The sequence below is a fragment of the Mobula hypostoma genome, chromosome 4, assembly GCF_963921235.1.
Source record: "Mobula hypostoma chromosome 4, sMobHyp1.1, whole genome shotgun sequence".
Taxonomy (NCBI): Eukaryota; Metazoa; Chordata; class Chondrichthyes; order Myliobatiformes; family Myliobatidae; genus Mobula; species Mobula hypostoma.
In genome coordinates this window covers 16,736,680-16,756,546 of record NC_086100.1, presented here as the reverse complement: position 1 = coordinate 16,756,546, position 19,867 = coordinate 16,736,680, and the positions used below count along the sequence as shown (strand labels likewise).

The 19,867-nt window shown below is 42.6% G+C and overlaps 1 protein-coding gene across 2 annotated transcripts in view; it reads left to right on the top strand.

Annotated features, from left to right (window-relative positions):
• LOC134345137 (mediator of RNA polymerase II transcription subunit 12-like protein) overlaps positions 1-19,867 on the top strand; it is a 709,294-nt gene that overhangs the window by 668,087 nt on the left and 21,340 nt on the right. For both annotated transcript variants that reach the window (XM_063045338.1, XM_063045337.1), the window contains exons 41-43: positions 4,383-4,469; positions 14,956-15,173; positions 17,516-17,669. In XM_063045338.1, the coding sequence (XP_062901408.1) occupies positions 4,383-4,469; positions 14,956-15,173; positions 17,516-17,669 (459 nt within the window). The remainder of the gene's footprint in view (positions 1-4,382; positions 4,470-14,955; positions 15,174-17,515; positions 17,670-19,867) is intronic.

Genomic DNA, 19,867 nt, shown 5'->3' with positions numbered 1-19,867 from the left:
CTCCATGACCGCAATGTTCTGGTGAAACCTTTCCCCATGCTCATCACTAACAGTACCAAGATTTGCAGGGAAGAAGTCCAAATGGGAATGCAGAAAATGAATCTTTAGTGATGTGTTGCATTTCATGGTTTTATATGCTTGAAGCATGCTTTCAACCAGCTGCATGTAGTTTGGTGCTCTGCAGATGCTGAGAAAAAATTTCAACAACTTCATTGAATGCCTTCCATGTGATTTTCTCCGGTCCCATTAGAAATTCTTCAAATTGCCTGTCATTGATGACCTGTTTGATTTGTGGACCAGCAAAAATACTTCCCTTAATCTTGGCATCAGTTATTCTGGGAAGCATCTGTCTCAAATATCAAAATTCTTCATAGAAATTTTTGTGCCTGGTGATAGCAAATTCTGTCCTTACAGTCCTGAACCCAATAATTATTACTAAAACCTGTCCTGCCATGCAGCAGCCGCGCCACCTAAGCATACCCAAGCTTGCCTGGACAAGATAGGAAACTTTCCAGCTTACATTGTAGGCAACATTTTAATTGACTTGAATTATGAATTGAAACAACAAACATAAGTTTATTTTAAAAATGGTGCGTGATAGAGAAATTTCATGGTGACTTTCATGATCAGTAGCCCAAAATTCATAAGATACACCTAAAGGTATTCAGGAAGCAAAATCTTTGTTGTCCAGTGTTATCAAACTGTAAAAGCTGGTAAAAGGAGTTTATATTCAACATTTCAAAGAAGTCTGGAAATCTAAAATAACAAAATGGCCGAGTCCAGATGAAGGGTCTCAACCTGAAAAGTCGGCTGTCCATTTCCCTGCAGTAGATGTTGTTTGATCTGCCGAGCTCCACCACCCATCTGTATATGATGTCTACAGTTTCTTTTATCTACATGCTAGAAATATTCACCATGTCAGGATGTTTCTGTGAAAAGAGAAAGTTGCAGTACTGTCCCATACATCAAAGAACAGTACAGCACAGGGACAGGCCTCATCAATTAAATTAGTAAATAAATGGTCAACCAAAGTGATCTCTGCTGCCTACACAGTGTCCATATCCTTCCCTTTCCCTCACATCCATGTGCTTATCTAAACGCCTTTTAGAAAATGCTTATACCACCACCCCAGGCACCCACCACTCTCTGTGTAAAACACTTGCCCCTCACATCCCTTTGAAATTATCCCCTCCCACCTTAAATGCATGCCCTCTGGTATTATACGTTTCAACCATGGAAAAAGATACTGTCGGTCAATGGTGTCTATGCCTCTCATAATTTGATCAGACCTCTATCAGATCTCCCCTCAGCCTCCGCCACTCCAGAGAAACAACCCAAATTTGTCCAGCCTCTTGTTATGGCATGTCTTCTTATCCAAGCAGCATGCTGGTAAACCTGTTCTACACCCTCCCCACAGCCTTGACATCCTTCCTATAGTGAGGGGACCAGGTTGCAGATCTTTCATCCGATGAAGGGTCCCCAACATGAAACCTTGACTGACTCTCTTCCCTCAGATGCTGCCCAGCACACTGAGTGTTTCCAGCACTTTCGGAGTTTATAATCAATTTCAATGCAGAATCAGAATTGAGTTTGTTATCACTGGCGTATGTCATAAAATTTGTTGTTTTGTGGCTGCAGTACAGAACAATACCACAAGAATTGCTGTAAGTTTCAGTAAGAAAGATATGAAGATAATTAGTGCAAAAAGTGTGCTAAATAGTGTTCATGATTCATGGACCATTCAGAAATCTGATCGTGCAGGGGAAGAAGCTGTTCCTAAACTGTTGAATGTGGGTCTTTCAGCTCCTGCACCTCCCCCTGATGGTCGTAATTAGAAAAAGCCATGTCATGAGTGGTGAAGGCCCTTCAAGAGTTAAGGATGAGAATGAGATATCCTTTATAAAGAAAACAATCCTCGAAATGACAGGCTTCATGTAGGAGAAGATTTCATGGCTCTTGGCCTGTACATGCGGGAGTATAGTAGAATGAGAGGGGATTTTGTTGAACCCTATTGAATATTGCAAGGCCTAGATAAAGTGGGCATGAAGAGGATGTTTCCTTTAGTGAGAGAGTCTTGGACCAGAGGGCACAGGCTCAGAATAGAAGGATGTCCTTCTAGAACAGAGCTGAGGAGGAATTTCTTTTGCGTAAGGGTGGTAAAACTGTGGAATTCATTGCCCTAGTTGGCTGTAGAGGCCAAGTCATTGGGTATATCTAAAACAGTGTTTGATAGTTTCGTAATTAGTAAGGGTGTCAAAGGTTACGGGGAGAAGGCCAGGAACTGGGGCTGAGGAAGCAAGAGAAAAAATCATCAGCCATGATTGAATGGCGGAGCAGAGTCGATGGACCAGATGGCCTAATTCTGCTCCTTCTGTATGTCTTATGGTCCTATGTCTTATGTCTTATAAGACACCAGAGCAGAATTAAGCCATTCAGCCCATCAAACCTGCTCTGCCATTCCATCATGGCTGATTTATTATCCCTCTCCTAACGGGGAGAGGGCAGGAGAATGGAGTCAGCCCTAAGGCTCAGGTCTCTGGACACACAGCCCATTGCAGCTAACCTGCTGCTCCCGATGTTCCGTGTTCTCCCGTGACACCTCAGGGGCACCGGCCTTGAATCAGCCCGTCTCCAGAACCACAAAAATCTGGCACCCTGAAGGCACGCTAGTCTTCCAGGCCATACTTGAGATATCAAGAAACGGCCAGTCGTGAGGCCCTGAGAGCAGGTCCCATTCCCTCAAAGAACCGAAGTCAGAGAAATAACTCCAGGTCAGGGTCTTCAAAAGGACCTTGAAAAGGGGAAAAAAGTAATATCAAAAATAGAAATAGAGCTGTTTCTGAAGATGCAAGCAAAGGAGTTGCCATTTAGTATCATCGTCACTTCGTTCTGCCATTTGTCATGAAATGTGTTGTTTTATGGCAGCAGTACAGAGCAATACATTAAAATTACTTTAAGTTACAATAGGAAATAAAGAAACATGTTATGCAAAAGAGGAATAGAGAAGCTGTGTTTAAGGTTCATGGACTGCTCAGAAATCTAATGGCAAAGGGAAAGAAGTGGTTCCTAAATCACTAAGTATGGGTTTCCTGTATCTCCTCCCCAATGGCAGTAATGTCCTGGGTAGTGATGGCCCTTGATGTGGACGCTGCCCTCTTGAGGCACTGCCTTTTGAAGATGTCCTCAATGGTTGGGAGGCTTGTCCCCAGGATGAAAGGTAGGCAGATGAGCAATTACGCTTAAGGCTACAGATGTCCACAATCAATGAGCTTCCTTCCCAGCATTTTCTGTTTAAGTTTTATGTATTTGCCACAGAGTTACACAGCACAGAAACAGGCACAACTGATCTATACTGACCAATTTATCTACGTGAGCTCATCCAATTTGCCTCTGTTTGTCCCATATCCCTCTAATTCGGCTCCTATGTTTTATGGTAAAGATATAAAAAAAAACATACTGCAGATGTTAGAAATCTCAAATAAAACAGAGTGCTGGAAATACTCTGGAAAGAGTTCAGGCAACTTCTATGGAGAAAGTAAAGTTTACTTTGCAGGTTGTGATATTTCATCAGGTTTGACCAACTCAGAAATAAACTGGAAAGGCAGATTATCTGAAATGACTGCTTTCAGTATTGAATTGTGTGCACTGCAATATGCTTACAGGGATGGTTATCTGAGCTTGCATTCTCTAGAAAGAAGGATTCATTGTAACATATCCTACTTGAGTAACATACACAAAATGTTGAGGGAGCTCATCAGGTCCAGCAGCATCTGTAGAGAGGAATAAACAGTTGATGTTTTGGGCCAAGACCCTTCATCAGGACTGGAAAGGAAGTAGGAAGAAGCCAGAATACGAAAGTGGATGGAGGGGAAGGAATACAAGCTGGCAGGCTGATGAATAGGTCAAAGGAATATTTTTTTTTGCTTATGTATTTGGACATTTTTTCCTGTCTATTGAACTTTGTGATGTTGCAGAATTTGTGTCCATTAATGCCCAGCTTCGCTCCAGATGAAGTACTGATGAAGGATCACACACAAAATGCTGCGTTCCACCAGCATTTTGTGTGTGTTGCTTGAATTTCCAGCATCTGCAGATTTTCTCGTGTTTGAGTACTGATGAAGGATCTTGGACAGAAACGTCAACTGGTTACTCCTCTCTATGGATGCTGCCTAACCTGCTGTGTTGCTCTGGATTTCCAGCATCTATAGAATCTCTTGCTGCAGTGAAAATGCTGGCATGAGTTAGTTTTCCAGCAAACAGCTGTGTGTCTTCCTTTCTCTGTTGTCTGGCTCCGTGAGCTGTGCAGATTAATGGCCAGCAGATGGCACAATGGCGTGATTTGTGCAAGAAACCTGAAAACATTCTGATTTGATTCCTTTCAGGGCCAAACAGTTGATCAAGGCGGATCTTACGCCCAACAGGTTCGATCTGTTCAGCTCTCGCAGTACCCTGGTATGCAGCAGGCACAGGTAGGCAATTGATTTTAGTAGTTGCCTGTAGAATGGTAAAACTAGCAAATTGTTCATGGATCATCCCAACCATCTCCTCATTACTCCTGAATCTTCTTTTGCTAAACTATTTAAGGTATTAACAGCCCAGTATACAAACCCTTCAAAATCCCTTCTATTAAAACTAAGTGGAAAAAGATTCCGTGCCCTTCTGTTTTGGAGAGCTTTGAAACTTGCTGCCAAAGGGCTAGTGGATTTCTCTTGCAGTTACCCTATTTCAGTACTGAAATGGCTGGAGTTATTGTGAGAGCGAAGACACCTTGAGGACTGCAGTAGTTCAGGAAGACTCTTCTCGACCATTTCTGAAGAGCGGGCTGAAGATCAATATGAAATTCTGGCCCTGCCAGAGAAATGCCAGTCCTCAAAGTGCATACGGAGCAAAGAAAGCTGATATCTAAAGCCGGATGGGATTGGCATCATCCTTGGGAGCTTCAGGGAAGTCAATCAGACAGCAAAAGCCCCATGCTTTCAAAATGTAATTGGATAAGTATTGGAAATGAATACATTGGCAGGGATGTTGGGAATGGAACAGGATTAGGCTTAATCGGATTAGGAATGGAATGGGGTTACCTAGATGATTTTCATTCGGAGGGCTGTCATGGGTTTAATGAGCTGATTGGTTACCTTTGTTGTCAGATTAATTCTGTATTCTCTAGCATATCTCATTCATTTATTCATATTTCTGGCTTTAGTTCTCACTGGCAAAGCTAGGATTTATTGCCAATCTCTTGTGATAAATGTTAGCACATATTAAATATGATAATTTTGGGTATATATTACTTGCTGGGATAATTTAAGGCCTTTCATTTATAAGTTAGGTCATAGTTGGCCAAATGGTTTATTATCCTAAACATTCACTCCCTGCCATCAATGCTGTATTGCCGTGGTATGTGCCACCTGTACAATGCACAATCGTTACTCACTTAGGCTGCACTGAGAGCATCTTCCAACACCATGATCTCTGCCGTCCAGAAAAACAAGGGCATAATATGCACAGGAGACTTATCACCTCAAGGATCCCCTCCAAATTGCATACCCTCTTGACTTGCACATTCACTCAGTGGCCACTTTGTTTTTAAGTACTCTAGTACAACTGCTCGGTAATGCAAAGATATAATCAGCCAATCATGTAGCAGCAACTCAATGCATACAAGTATGCAGACATGTTCAAGAAATTCAGTTGCTGTTCAGACCCAGCAGCAGAATGGGGAAGAAACATGATCTAAGTGACTTTGACCGTGGAATAATTGTTAGTGCCAGAGGGGTGGTTTGAGTATCTCAGAAATTGCTGATCTCCTGGGATTTTCACACACAACATTCTCTAGAGTAGGGGTTCCAAACCTTACCCTGTAAGACTCCTACCCTATAAGCGGTCGGTAGATCCCAGGTTGGGAACCCCAGCGTCAAGGGTTTACAGAGAATGCTGCGAAAAAAAAACTATCTAGTAAGTTGCAGTTCTGTGGGTAAAAACATCTTTTCAATGAGAGAGGTCAGAGGAGAGTGGCTGGACTGGTTCAAGCTAACAGGAATTGAAATGAATTGACCTTATTTCTTACATCCTTCACATACATGAGGAGTAAATATCTTTACATCACATCTCTGTCTAAATGTGCAATGTGCAATCATAATAATTTATAATAAATAGAACAGTCAATGTTACGTAGAAATATACTCAAATCAGCTGGAGTTTATCACTCTGATGGCCTGGTGGAAGAATTTATTCTGGAGTCTGTTGGTCCTGGCTTTTATGCTGTGGTACCATCTCCCGGATGGTAGCAGCTGGAATAGATTGTGGTTGGGGTTACTCGGGTCCCCAATGATCCTTTGGACCTTTTTTTCACACCTGTCTTTGTAAATATCCTGAATCACGGACAACTACAGATGCGCTGGACTGTCCGCACCTGTTCTGTAGATAAGGGAAGTACAGTTCCCATTCCAGTCAGTGATGCAGCCAGTCAGGATGCTGTCAGTTGTGCCCCTGTTGAAAGTTCCTAGGATTTGGGCGCCCATACCAAACTTCCTCAACTGTCTGTGGTGAAAGAGGTGCTGTTGTGCTATTTTCACCACACAGCTGGTGTGTACAGACCACGTGAGGTCCTCGGTGATGTGGATGCCGAGGAACTCCAGATACATTGATGTCAATAAGGGTTAGCCCATCTCCATTCCTTCTGCAATCCACAACCAACTCCTTTGTGACATTGAGGGAGAGGTTGTATTCTTGACACCACTGTGTCAGAGAGATGACTTCTTCCCTGTAGACCATCTCATTATTTTTTGAGATAGTAACTCAAGTAACTGTGCGTTTCAATAGAGGTGTGTAGAGGAGCATGCCACCACGTCTTCTCAAGTACATACTAGCCTTGCCCATTATAACCTGATCCCAGAAGTAAACAATAAATAGCAAAGCAGCATACGCAAAATGCTGGAGTCCAGCTGAAGGGCCTCACCCGAAACGTCGACCGTACTCTTTTTCATAGATGCTGCCTGGCCTGCTGAGTTCCTCCAGCATTTTGTGTGTGTTGCTTGGATTTCCAGCACCTGCAGATTTTCTCTTGCTTGTGAATTCATAACAAAGCATCCTTTCAATGGTTGTAAGTCGTTGGTCCACATTCACCAAGTCTGAAGCCTTTCAAAAGATGAAGAGGTTAGTTTCATGTCACCTCCTCCACAACAGTTGAGCACCTTTGCTCCGTCCACCATTGAGGCAGGATTTCCCAGTGGCCATGCATTTTAATTCTACTTCCCATTCCCATTCCAACATGTCAGTCCATGGCCTCTTCTACTGTCACAATGAGACCACACCTAGGCTGGAGGAGCAACACCTCAGATTCTTTCTTGGTGGCTTCCAACCTGATGGCAGGAAAATTGATTTCTCTGACTCTTGGTCTATTTCTCTCTACTCCCTCTTCTCTCCTATTCCACTCACAATTCTGGCTCGACTCTTGCCTTTTCCCCTCCTCCTCATCTGCCCATCACCACCCTCTGGTGCCCCTCCATCCTTCCCATCCTCCCATGGTTCACTCTCCACTCTTATCAGATTCCTTCCTCTTCAGCCCTTTACCCTCAACACTTCCACCTCCCACTTAATCCCCCTCCCCCACCCACATTCCCCCCTCCGCCATTTTCTTAGTATAGCTTCTGCCCCCTTCCTTTCCAGTCCCGATGTCAGGTCTCGGTCCGAATCATCGACTGTTCTTTATCGATCGAGGCTGCCTGACCTGCTGAGTTCCTCCAGCACTTTGTGTGTTGCTGTGGATTTCCAGTATCTGCAAAATCTCTTGTGGTCGTGCTTTATGCGTCACACATAAATCAAAAGATCTAAACACACAGTGTAATGCCTTGTTTGCGTCAATGGCCAGCACAATCAGAATTTGTACTGGGGGCAGCCCAGGAGTGTGCCGTGCTTTCAGCCAACATAGCATGCCCGCAACCTACTAAGCCTAAGTCTTTGGAACATGGGAAGAAACCGGAGCACCTGAGGAAACCCACACAATCACACAAACTCCTTAACAGAGAACAGTGGGACTTGAACCCCGATCAAACATAACTGGTAGAGAATTGAGACAAACACCCATTCTTTTTAAAAGCATGTGTCTCTTTTAAATCTCTTCTATGTATGCATCTTTATTTATGTATGTAACCAGGTTACCAGGCCACCAACTTTATTAATGGGGGTGTTATTACCTCTGTTAATATATATTAATGGGGGACAAAGAAATAGCAGGCGAACTTAATAAGTATTTTGTGTCATTCTTCACTGTGGAAGACACTAGCAGAATCCCAGGTATTCAAGAATATCAGGGGGCTGAAATGAGTATAGCTGCTTATTACTAAGGAGAAGGTGCTTGGGTAGCTGAGAAGTCTGAATACAGTTTATTCATCTGGACCAGATGGACTAAACTCCAGGGTTCTGAAAGAGGTAGCTGAAAAGATAGTGGACACATTAATAATGATCTTTCAAGAATCACTTGAAGGGAGGGAGGCAGAAGAAAATAAATTATAGGCCAGTTATCCTGACTTCAGTGGTTGAGAAGATGTTGGAGTCCATTATTAAGAATGAGGTTTTGGGGTATTTGGAGTCACATGATAAAATAGGCCAGAGTCAGCATGGTTTCCTGAAGAGGACTTCTTGCCTGACAAATCTGCCCAAATACTTTGAGGAAATAACAGGCAAGTTAGACAAAGGAGAGTCAGTGATTGTCGTTTGCTCGGATTTTTAGAAGGTCTTTGACAAGGTGCAGATCATGATGCTGCTTAACAAAATAAGAGCCCATCATGGTATGACAGGAAAGATACTAGCATGAACAGAAGATTGGCTGACTGGCACAAGGCAAAGAGTAGAAATAAAGGGGCCCTTTTCTGGTTTGCTACTGAATTAGTGGCTTTGTAGCCAAGTTTGCTGACTATTAGAAGATAGGATGATGGGCAGGTAGTGTGAGGAAGCAGGGATCTGCAAAAGAACTTGGCAGATTAGGAGATGGAATATAGTGTAGAGAAGTGTGTAGTCATGCACTTTGGTAAAAGAATCAAGGCATAGACTATTTTGTAAATGGGGAGAATATTCAAACATCAGAGATACAAAGGGACTTGGGAAGTCCTCATACAGTATTCCCTAAAAGTTAACATGCAGATTGATTTGGTGGTAAAGAAGGCAAATGCAATGTAAGCATTCATTTTTGAGAAGACTAGAATAAAAGGTAAGGATGCAGTGCTGAGGCTTTATAAAGCATTGGACAGACCGCCCTCGGGGAACTCTGAGCAGGTTTGGATGCCTTATTTAAGAAAGAGGTGCTGGCAATGGTTGGCGTCCAGAGAAGGTTCATGAAAATGATTCTGTGAATGAAATTTTAACATATGAGGAGCGTATGATGGCTCTGGGCCTATACTCGCTGAAGTTTAGAGGGAAAAGTGGGCATCGCATTGAAACCTATTGAATATTGAAAGGCCTAGAGAGAGTAGATGTGGAGAGAATGTTTCCTATAGTGGGAACAGAGGTAAGGAGGAGTGTTGTTAACCAGAGAGTAGCTAATCTGTGGACTGTTCTGTCATAGACTGTGGTGGAGGACAAGTCCGTGGCTCTATTTAAGACAGAAGTTGATTGTTTCCTGATCAGGAAATAGCTATCTATTTATTTATTTATTATTATTATTATTATTATTATTATTTGTTTATTTGTAGTTGTGTAGTTTGTCTTTTGTAAATTGGTTGTTCATCAGTCTTCATTTGCATGTAGTTTTTCATTGACTCTATTGTATTTCTGAACTGTGAATTCCTACAAGAAAATGAATGTCAGGGTAGAATATGGTGACATGTACCTAGTTCGATAATAAATTTACTTTTACTTTTTTGAGATTCTGGATATTTACTGGCATACTTTGTCTCACTTCTACTACCCCTTTTTGTTTAATTTTCCTTTTCTTATTCCATTGTATGCTCCATAAGATTCAACAAAATCGTTACAGATTTATGAAAAAGAAATCCTGTCTGATTCATCTAATGGAGTTTGTTAATGATGATCCTGTAGAAGAGATAGTCAGTGGATGTGGTGTATTTAGATGGCAGTGTATATATGTTTTGACACTGAGATACACCCTAGGGTGCGCTGGGACTCATGATCAGAGATGTAACCTGGAGTTGTCGGGTGTTTTGGTTCGTTCAACATTTGACACCCTCGCCCAGGCGACCCAGACAGGGCTGATCAGGCCCTGGCTTGTGTCCCAGCAGCACTGGTCCACAAGTCACACCTTTTGATCCATAACCATCTGGAGGTTTGCACAGCAGCTTCTGTGATGGTTTTGTTGGCTCTTTTTCTCTGCAGCCCACTTTATACCAGGGAGAGAGTGGCTTCTGCAGAGCAAGCAACCAGCAAAACCTCACCCCACCTGTAAAGGTTCACAACCTGCCTTCCACCCCTGTCTCTGGCACTGCTCTACCAGCTCCTGGTAAAACTTACTTTGAACTGTATTTATTCTTTCCCAGTATCATACATTGTTGGTGGTGTTTGCATTGTCTGCTGATGCATATAGGTTGGATTTGCTAAAGGTGACAGATCTCCTTCCTTGAATCACATGGGTTTTGTTACAGCTCAGAATTTTTTTTTGATACTGACTTTCCTTTCCAGATTCATATACTAATGAACTTCACACCTACCAGATTGAGATATGAACATATGTCGTGACAGAGAAGAACCTGTTCCAGCAACACTGCAGAACAGTAACCGTTATTCAGGTGTCTCACCAACCACATTAAGCAAGCGTTCTCAAGTTTTATTTCACAGCCCGCAAAACAGAAGCAGCAGCAGATCAACCTTGAATTAATTAAAAAAACTTATTTTTGTGACCGTACACAAATCATGATTCCTGTCCTGCTGGGGATAACACTGTATTGTTTTACAGTAACTTTCAGCAAGAAATTTAATGGAAGTGGAAACTCTTGGGAACGCTAAAGTGTCCCAATGAAGACCATGTGAGAACCTGATAGAGCCTGCTATTCTTTCTAACCAGAGCATTAAGAATAAGATATGGCTTTAATAATGCCAAGTGATGGGGATGCATGTACAGTGTTACATAGAATTCCTGCTGTGCTTTCCTTTCTTACCCCTAGATGCCTTCTTTTTGAAACCTCATCAAATTTGTACTTAAATTTACTGTGATCATTGAGATTGGCTCTTTCCAACCCTGAAGAGAAGTGGGGAAAACAACTGAAATTTGTTGTCAAACTACATATATGTCCCGATATACTATCCTGAGATTCATTACCTTGTGCAACTAGGTCCTTGATTTCCTCACTTGCAGACCCCATTCTGTATGGATTGTTCTCACAGTAGAACAAAAAATACAATAGAATCAATGAAAAGCTCTGTTGGCTATTTAAAGTTCAAAGTTTATTATCAAAATACATATACGTTACCTTTTACAACCTTGAGATTAATTTTCTTATGGGTATACTTAATGTGTGTTGTATCCAACAATGACAAGACATGGGAGCAGAATAATGCCATTCAGCCCATCGAGTCTGCATCGCCATTCCATCATGGCTGATTCCTGATCCCATTCAAACCCATGCACCTGCCTTCTCACCACATCCTTTGGTGCATTGACTGATCAGGAAACGATCAACTTCCTTTTTAAATATAGCCACGGACTTGTCCTCCACCACACTCTATGACAGAACATTCCACAGATTAACTACTCTCTGGCTAACAACATTCCTCCTTACCTCTGTTCGTATCCAAATCTACTTCATAATCAATCATGACCCTCCCTCCTTCTTAGCTCTTAACCTGCTATTGTTCCTTTCATCTATCTGTTTGTCTAAGAGAATTTTAAATGTCTGTAATGTATTAGCCTCCACCACTGCCCCCAGCAGTCTATTCCAGGCACCCACCTCTCTCTGTGTGAAGATCGTACCTCTGACATTCCGCTGAAACTTTCCACCGCTCACCTGAAAGGATGTCAAAAAAGTACATCTGGTTTGGGTATTTATCTGGCCTAGTGTGGAGTAACTCAAGACCCCAGTTAATGTCAGTTGTCCCTTTATTGTTCTCTGAAATGACTTATAGACCAGAGTGTTGTGAAGATGTCAGAATCATCGGAAATTAGTATTGGGAACGAAGAGCAGGAATGAGAATTGAAAATGAGACAAGTGATTTTGTCTAGATTAAGAGGGGAGTCAGACAGGGTTCTGTTCTCTCAGCCTGTCTAATCAACCTTTGTAGTGAGAAGAGTCTAGGAGAAATTAGCAGTATTCCAGGCATGATAATTGGTGGATACTTTTTCAACAATCTACAATACACAGATGACACCGTGTTGATAGCTACTTCTAAAGAGAAGCTCCAAAAAAAACCTAAAGGTAAAGTCATTGAAGAAAGTGCCAAGAGGGATTGACCATCAACTTCAAGAAGACCAAATGTATAGTTGTCACAAAGAAAGAAGAAAAGTAGAAATGAGGACTGAAAGTGGGCAACAAAACAATTAAACAAACATGGAAGCACAATAACATCTGATGGTTGGGATGATGTTGAAAATAGAAGGAGGATTGGGATTGCTAAATGGCACATTCAGGCATTTGAGCAAGATACTAAAGAATAATATAATTTCTGTGGGTATGAAACTCAGTGTTTCAGTTCTATGTTCATTCCACACTAACATATGGAAGCGAATGTTGGACAATATCAAAGCAAAATGAATCTGCAGAAATGTGGTTTTTAAGAAGAATGGCAAAAATATTGTGGAAGGATACAGTAACAAATGAGGAACTGCTGTGAAAAGCCGGCAAAAGAAGAGAGCTGATATCTTCAATCAGGAAATGGCAGCTGGAATTTCTGGGATATGTACTAAGGAAGCAGAAGCTCGAACATCTTTCAGTGACGGGAAAGATTGATGGAAGAAGAACTAGTGGTCAACAGTGCATGGCATTCATGAGTTACGTCAAGGGATGAACAGACGAGTTTGAAGAGCTGATTAGAGCTTCTCAGATTAAAGACAGATGGAAGACCATGATCATACGACATGGCATATAATGATGATGATGTTGTGAAGAAGACCATGATAAACAATGAGCCACCATCTTGTTGAACTGATGAGCAAGGAAAAGGCCTGATTTGCCCCTTTTGTCTTATACTCATCTCCATTTTCTCCCAGGCAGTCAGGGATGGGCAATGAATTGACACGAGATTCTGCAAATGCTAGAAATCCAGAGTAACACATAACTGAATGCCGTCTTAGCTGAAACTTCAGCTTAGGAAAATGTTGAATAGGTTGGCACTTTATATCCTGAAGCATAGGAAATGAGGGGAGATTTGATAGAGGTATACAAAATTATGAGGGATATAGGTAGGGTAAATGCAGGTAGGCTTTTTCCACTGAGGTTGGGTGGGACCAGGGTAACACAAGCAAATGCTGGAGGAACTCAGCAGGTCAGGCAGCATCTGTGGAAGGGAATAAACAGCCAGTATTTCAGGCGAGACACTTCATCGTGTTTGAAAAGGGAGGGGGAGGAAGCCCGACTAAGAAGGTTGAGGGGAGGGAAGGGAAGGAATACAAGCTAGCAGGTGATAGGTGAAGTCAGGTGAGGGGGGGTGTGGGTGAGGGGAGATAAAGTGAGAAACTGGGAGGTGATAAGTGGAAAAGGTAAAGGGCTGAAGAAGGAGGAATCGGAAAGGGGAGGAGAACCATGGAAGAAAGGGGAAGACGACGGGCACCAGGGCGGAGACAAGAGGTCATAAGTTAGAGTTGAAATGCGAGATATTTAAGGGGAACCTGAGGGGGAACTTCTTCACTCAAAAGGTGGTGTGAATAAGGAACGAGCTGCCAGCGGATGAGGTGGATGCGGAGTTGATTTTGACATTTAGGAGACATTTGGGTAAGTACATGGATGGGAAGGGTTCGCAGGTGTATGGTTCAGGTGCTGATCAATTGGACTAGGCAGAGTAGTGGTTTGGCGGAGGCTAGACGAGCCTGTTTCTATGCTGTTGTGCTCTATCACTCTGTGACTGAGATTCTTCAACCTTCTGAATTAACGTAAATGCATATTTTGGTGAGGCATCAAATTAAAAGATTCTGAGGTGGAATGTAAAAGATCTGAAATATTTGGTAGGGTAAAAAAAAAAGTATGAAAACAAAGCTCTCTGCCTGGATGTGACACTGACCTTCCTTATTTCAAAATAAAGTTTTCTGCGTTCTGCGTGGCGCAAGTGACTTTGTTACTCCCTTCCAAAGTGTTGCAGAAACAAAATATAAACTGTTTCTCTTCCCACAGATGCTTGGAAGGATTTCAAGAGATAGATTTAGTTTACACAGGGAGAGGTGGGTGTATGGGACGCCCTGTCAGGGGTGGAGGTAGAGGCAGATGCGTTAAGAGACATTTAAGAAACTCTTAGATAGGCACATAGATGAAAATAAACTGGAGGGCTGTGTAGGAGGGGTTAGGTCTATTGATCTTGGGGTAGATTAAAATTCAAAGTAAATTTATTATCAAAGTACATATATGTCACCGTATACTACTCTTTCAGATTCATTTTTGTGGGCATTCACAGTAAATACAAAATACAGTAGAATCAATGATATATTACATATAAAGGCAGAGAAACAACCAATGGGCAAAAGACATCAAATTGTCAATACAAAAATAAAAACAAAGTAATGATAACAGATAAATAAGTAATAAATAATATTTAGAACATGTGTTATAGAGTGCTTGAAAGTGAGTCCAGTCCACAGGTCATGGAATCAGTTTAGTGTTGGGGGTGAGTGAAGTTATCCACTCTGTTTCAGGGTCGGATGGTTGAGGGCTAATACTGCTCCTGAAAAGGTCAGCACACAATCTCACGCAGAAGGAAGGGCCTGTACTGCACTGTACTGTTCTATGTTCTACAGCTGATCTGCTGAGTTTTTTTAGTTTCAGTTTCTGATCTTGATTCTCATTTTGATCATCTCCTTCTGTATAGGCCCTGCCCCATGGATACACGGCCTACAGCACTCCGATGTCTCTGCAGCAGCAGGTTGGCACCAGCGTGCTGTCACCGGGCTACAGCGCCAGACCGTACCCGACTGCTCACTCGAACCCGACCCTTATGGATCGCATCCGGCAAATACAGCAACAGCCCAGTGGCTACATTCACCAGCAGGCCTCCCCGTACCCCTCCAATCCTCAGGGCACTCAGCGGTAAGTACCGTTTAGCTTGTTGCTTCGCATTACAGGTTTAGGTAAATCTTACCACCCCTCAATACAGGTAGGAAAACATTCTACTATATGTATTTCTGGAATGAACTAAACGCGGTTTTCCATCATATCCGACAATGACAGGAAACCTGTGTGGGAAAGTCATTGCACTAGGACAGTTCCACTCTCTCGACCTCAGAAGTCCAAGTCCAGTGGTACGAACAAACTTCACAAACTGGGGTCTTCTTTGGTTGCAGTGGATAACCATAAAGTCTTCTGTGCCTGGTCATGCCCTTCGCTCTCCACGGAGCATTGCAGTACCGCCTTCCTGGCCTTTGGATCTTACTGTAGGTCTCATCTGCTTAGTCTGCTGACTTTGCATGCTAGGACAGGCATGCCCCTGTCTCACCAGGGTATGAGGTCACTGGCTACCCTCATATGGTTCAACCTGCCTGTCAAAGTGGCGTACCAGGAGTCTGGCTGCTGGCACATGCATACAGCTACTTGGAGCTAGGTGAGAGCTGGGTGTCCAGTGGGGACCGAAGGTGAGTGGGCTGTCCCCGAATGGACACAAGAAGCCCCTTCACCAGATCTGGACACCTCATACACCCAAAGTAAGTAAACCAGTACCTTCTGAATTATTGCATGATTTTACAATCAGCAATTTGCCCTCTGGCAATTTTTTTTTTTATGAAGCAGATTTCACATCTGTCTTCCGGTCCTCGGCTAGTGCTCTTCTTTAACAAACTACACAGAAGAAGCAGGGTTACGATGGAGCCATTCTGAGCTACAGACCTGTTTCCTATTCTGTGACTTCTATGTTTCCCAATGGTTTTCGCCATCCCAGTTCCATTCCATGATCGTTTATATCTGATAAAATGGTACATGTGAGTAATGGGAATTGGTTTATTATTGTCACATGTACGGAGACACAGTGAAAGACTTGTTTGCATGCCATCCATTCAGACAATTTCAAATTGTTTGGTGTGATTTCGTAGGTTTTTTTGTGCAAGGGGGTTTGATGTCCTTGCTGGTTGCAGAATTTGTTTTTATATTGGGAAGGGTTGATGTTCTTTTTTTTTCCACATGGAGGCTTCATGATTGTGTTGCCATTTGTGAGATTTGTGGGGTTTTTTGTGCAGGGAGGGGGTGATATTTTTCTTTGAATGACTTCCATGGTTTTCTTTGTTTCCTGGCTATCTGGAGAAGATGAATCTCGGATGTATATTGCATACATACTTTGATAATAAATGAACCTTTGAACAATATTATGTTCAGGAAATACAAGGCAGAACAATAGCAGATTGCAAAATAAAGTGTTATGGTTACAAAGAAGGTGCAGTGCATGCAGACAGCAAGGTGTAAGGACGCAAGGAGGAAGATTGCGAGACCAACAATTCATCTTATTGTACCAGGAGACTGTTGAATAAACCTATGGGAGTAGGATAGATGCTCTTCCTGTGTCTGGTGGTATGTGCTTTCAGGCTTCTGTGTCTTCTGCCCGAAGGGAGGAGGGAGAACAGAGTGGCTTCTTCATTTACGTTGTCTCCTTTACCGAGGCAGTGAGAAATGTAGACAGAGTCCATAGAGAGGAAGTTGGTTCCTGTGATGTGCTGAGCTGTGTCCACATCTCCCTCTAGTTTCTTACGTTCACGGGCAGAGTGGTTGCCATGCCGAGCCATGATGCATCCAGATTGGATGTTTTTCAAGGTGCATCTACAAGAGTTGGTGAGGGTAAAAGTGAACATGCTATATTTCCAGCATCTGCAAGTCTTTTGGATTTCGCCAAACCCTCTCCCCACGTCACCTTTTACGTTAGAGATGAACTTTTGAGAGCGTTGAAAGCTTCACGTTCCTAGGAGTGAACATCATCAATAGCCTGTCCTGTCCAACCATGTTGACATCATGGCCAAGAAAGCTCACCAGTACCTCAACTTATTCAGGAGGCTAAAGGGAGTTCAGTAAAAATCCACCCAGCCCAAGCAATGGCAAATCAAATTTGGTACAGTGTTTGTTTTGTGACATATCTGATTATAATTCCCATGGAAATTGATGAAGAAAGGTATCAGGCAGGGATGAAACTGGCCTTCCTGTGTTGCTTGGGGCTGCAGCATCTGCTGAGTTTCTCTTGTTTGTGATTGGATTCTTGCCCATCCTTTCTTCTCCAAGGAGTGAGTTTACAGTGATGTCCTTAGTATAGGTTATGCTGATGTGGTAACCAGCTTCAATAATCATGGGTGTGACTAATAGTATGTCTGGTCAGTTCAGCAGTGTTACTAGGTACTTCTGCGACCCGATGTATTGGTTGCATTATTAAGTCATATCTGCCATGTTCTCCGGCACAGGCTTACCCATCAACCACTGCAGCAGAGCGCTTTGATGGCAGCTGGCCTTGACCATGTGACATCAGGCCCCCATGCAAACCTGGGCACAGTGCAACTCTCTCAAGAACAGATGCGACAAAGGCAGCAACAGCTACGACAGCAGCGGCTCCTGCAGGTGGGATTTGGTATTGTACCCTGTGTAATTGTGTGCTGTTGAGCAATGTTATCCCTTTAGTTTTTAACAGGAAAACAAATCTGAGTCACAGAGTTATAGAACAGCACATCTTAGAGATAGGTCATTTGGCCCATCCAGTCAATGCTGAACTGTTATTCTGTCTAGTCCCATCAACCTGGACCATAACCCTCCATACCCTCTTTTCATTCACTGAAAACTCCAACGTATCTTCAAAGCTGTAACATTTGTCTGACTACGTAACTGCAATAACAAAGTTGCACTAAACCCAGAGGGCCATAAGGCATCGGAGCAGAATTAGGCCAATCAATCCATCAAGCCTGCACTGTCATTCGGTCACAGCTGATTTGTTTTACCCTCTCAACTCCATTCTCCATTTGACACGCCGACTAATCAAGAACCTATTCACCTCTATTTCAGATATACCCAATGGTTTGGCCTCCACCGCCATCGGTGGCAATGAAATCAACAGGTTTACTACTCATCTGCCCCTTTCCTTCATTAGTCATGAGACTTTTCATTGAATATTAAACAACAGTATTAAAAAAGTGAAATATATGCAATATATTCCCTTTTCACACTCCCCCACCTGTAGAATACATTTTAATATTAAGAAAAAGAAACTATATATTCATCAAAAGTCAAAGTGAATATTCATCATTGTCTGCTTGCTCTGTGCATCAACTAAAATTTAATATAAAATTTCCCGCTTGCATTTCACACAGAGAAACCTTTCATTTCATTGTGGATTGACTAGATGCTCCTCACTGTGAATCGAAACAGGCTTTCAGCATTTCTGTACTGTGCTCCCACACCGAGCGCCACGGTAGCCTCACAGTTAGCGTGGCGCTATTGCATCTGTGGCATCAGAGTTCCGTTCCAGTGTCCTCTGGAAGAAGTCTGTTCATCCTTCCCATGAACCCATGTTTTTCCTCCGGTTTCCTCCCACAGTCCAGAAACTTTCTGGTTGCTCATTGTAAATCGTCCTGTGATTAGGCTAGGGTTAGATAGGTGGGTTGCTGGGTGACGAGGCTCATTTGGGCCAGAAGGGCCTGTTCCACACTGTATCTCTAAATAAATAAAATAAAATAAAAATTAAGTACTCTCCAATGGGCATTTCACTCTTTTTTGGTTAAACTTTGAACCTATCACTCATACCATAATGGCTCCTCCATATGATTTTGTATGGAAAATTGAATACATTCTACAGCATTCTCAAAAATAACAATAAGATAATTATAAAATCTTGTTAGTATTGTTTATAACTATTATGGGGAATATTAATATTATGTGCTTTCCTTCTTCACACTCATTCATTCATTATGAGCCATCTTTAAAGACATGGGCAATCATGTCCTTTCCGTGAGCATGATTGTTCTTGGAAGTTTTTTCTACAGGAGTGGTTTGCCATTGCCTTCTTCTGGGCAGTGTTTTTACAAGATAGGTGACCGCAGCCATGATCAATGCTCTCCAGAGGTTGTCTGTCTGGTGTTGGTGGTTGCATAACCAGGACATGTGATATGCACCAGCTCTGCATACTACCATCCTCCCATAGCGTCACATGATCCTGATTGTTTGGGGGGGGGTCGCTAAGCGGGTGCTACACCTTGCCCTAGGGTGACCTGCAGGCTAACGGAGGGGAGGAGCACCTTACGCCTCCTTTGGTAGGGACGTAGAAAAGTGAAAGGTTGCTTGAGCATAATTGCTGATGTGGTACTCATGTTGGTGCAGTTGACAGTTATTCAGTCATGCTGATTTTCCATAAGCTTACCATTCCAGGGAGCTTTTGCTAACCAGGAAGATCTGGCCCACAATTTTCCACAATGTGATACTCAGTTTCTATGCATGGTTTGCAGTCCTAGAGTTACTGCTGTTGGATCCCATATTTCAGATTTTATTTCAACCAGCTATGTACTTTTTCCATTTCTTTTAAGCTATTGCTAGTTATACCCATTGCATAACTACTGCAGAATTTGGAAGGGTTTAAAGAATCCATCCAAAACTACAACCTAATACATTAGTTGGGCTAAGTTACGATCGAAGTGACTGTTAGTAGTTAGCTTGTGTCCAAATCAAGAGCAAAGAAATCCGTGAGATTGGAATAACAAACTTCTTGCACTTCCACCAATTCCAAAGAGGATTAAACCTCCACTTACTCTGGGATAATATTTGGAAAAGGA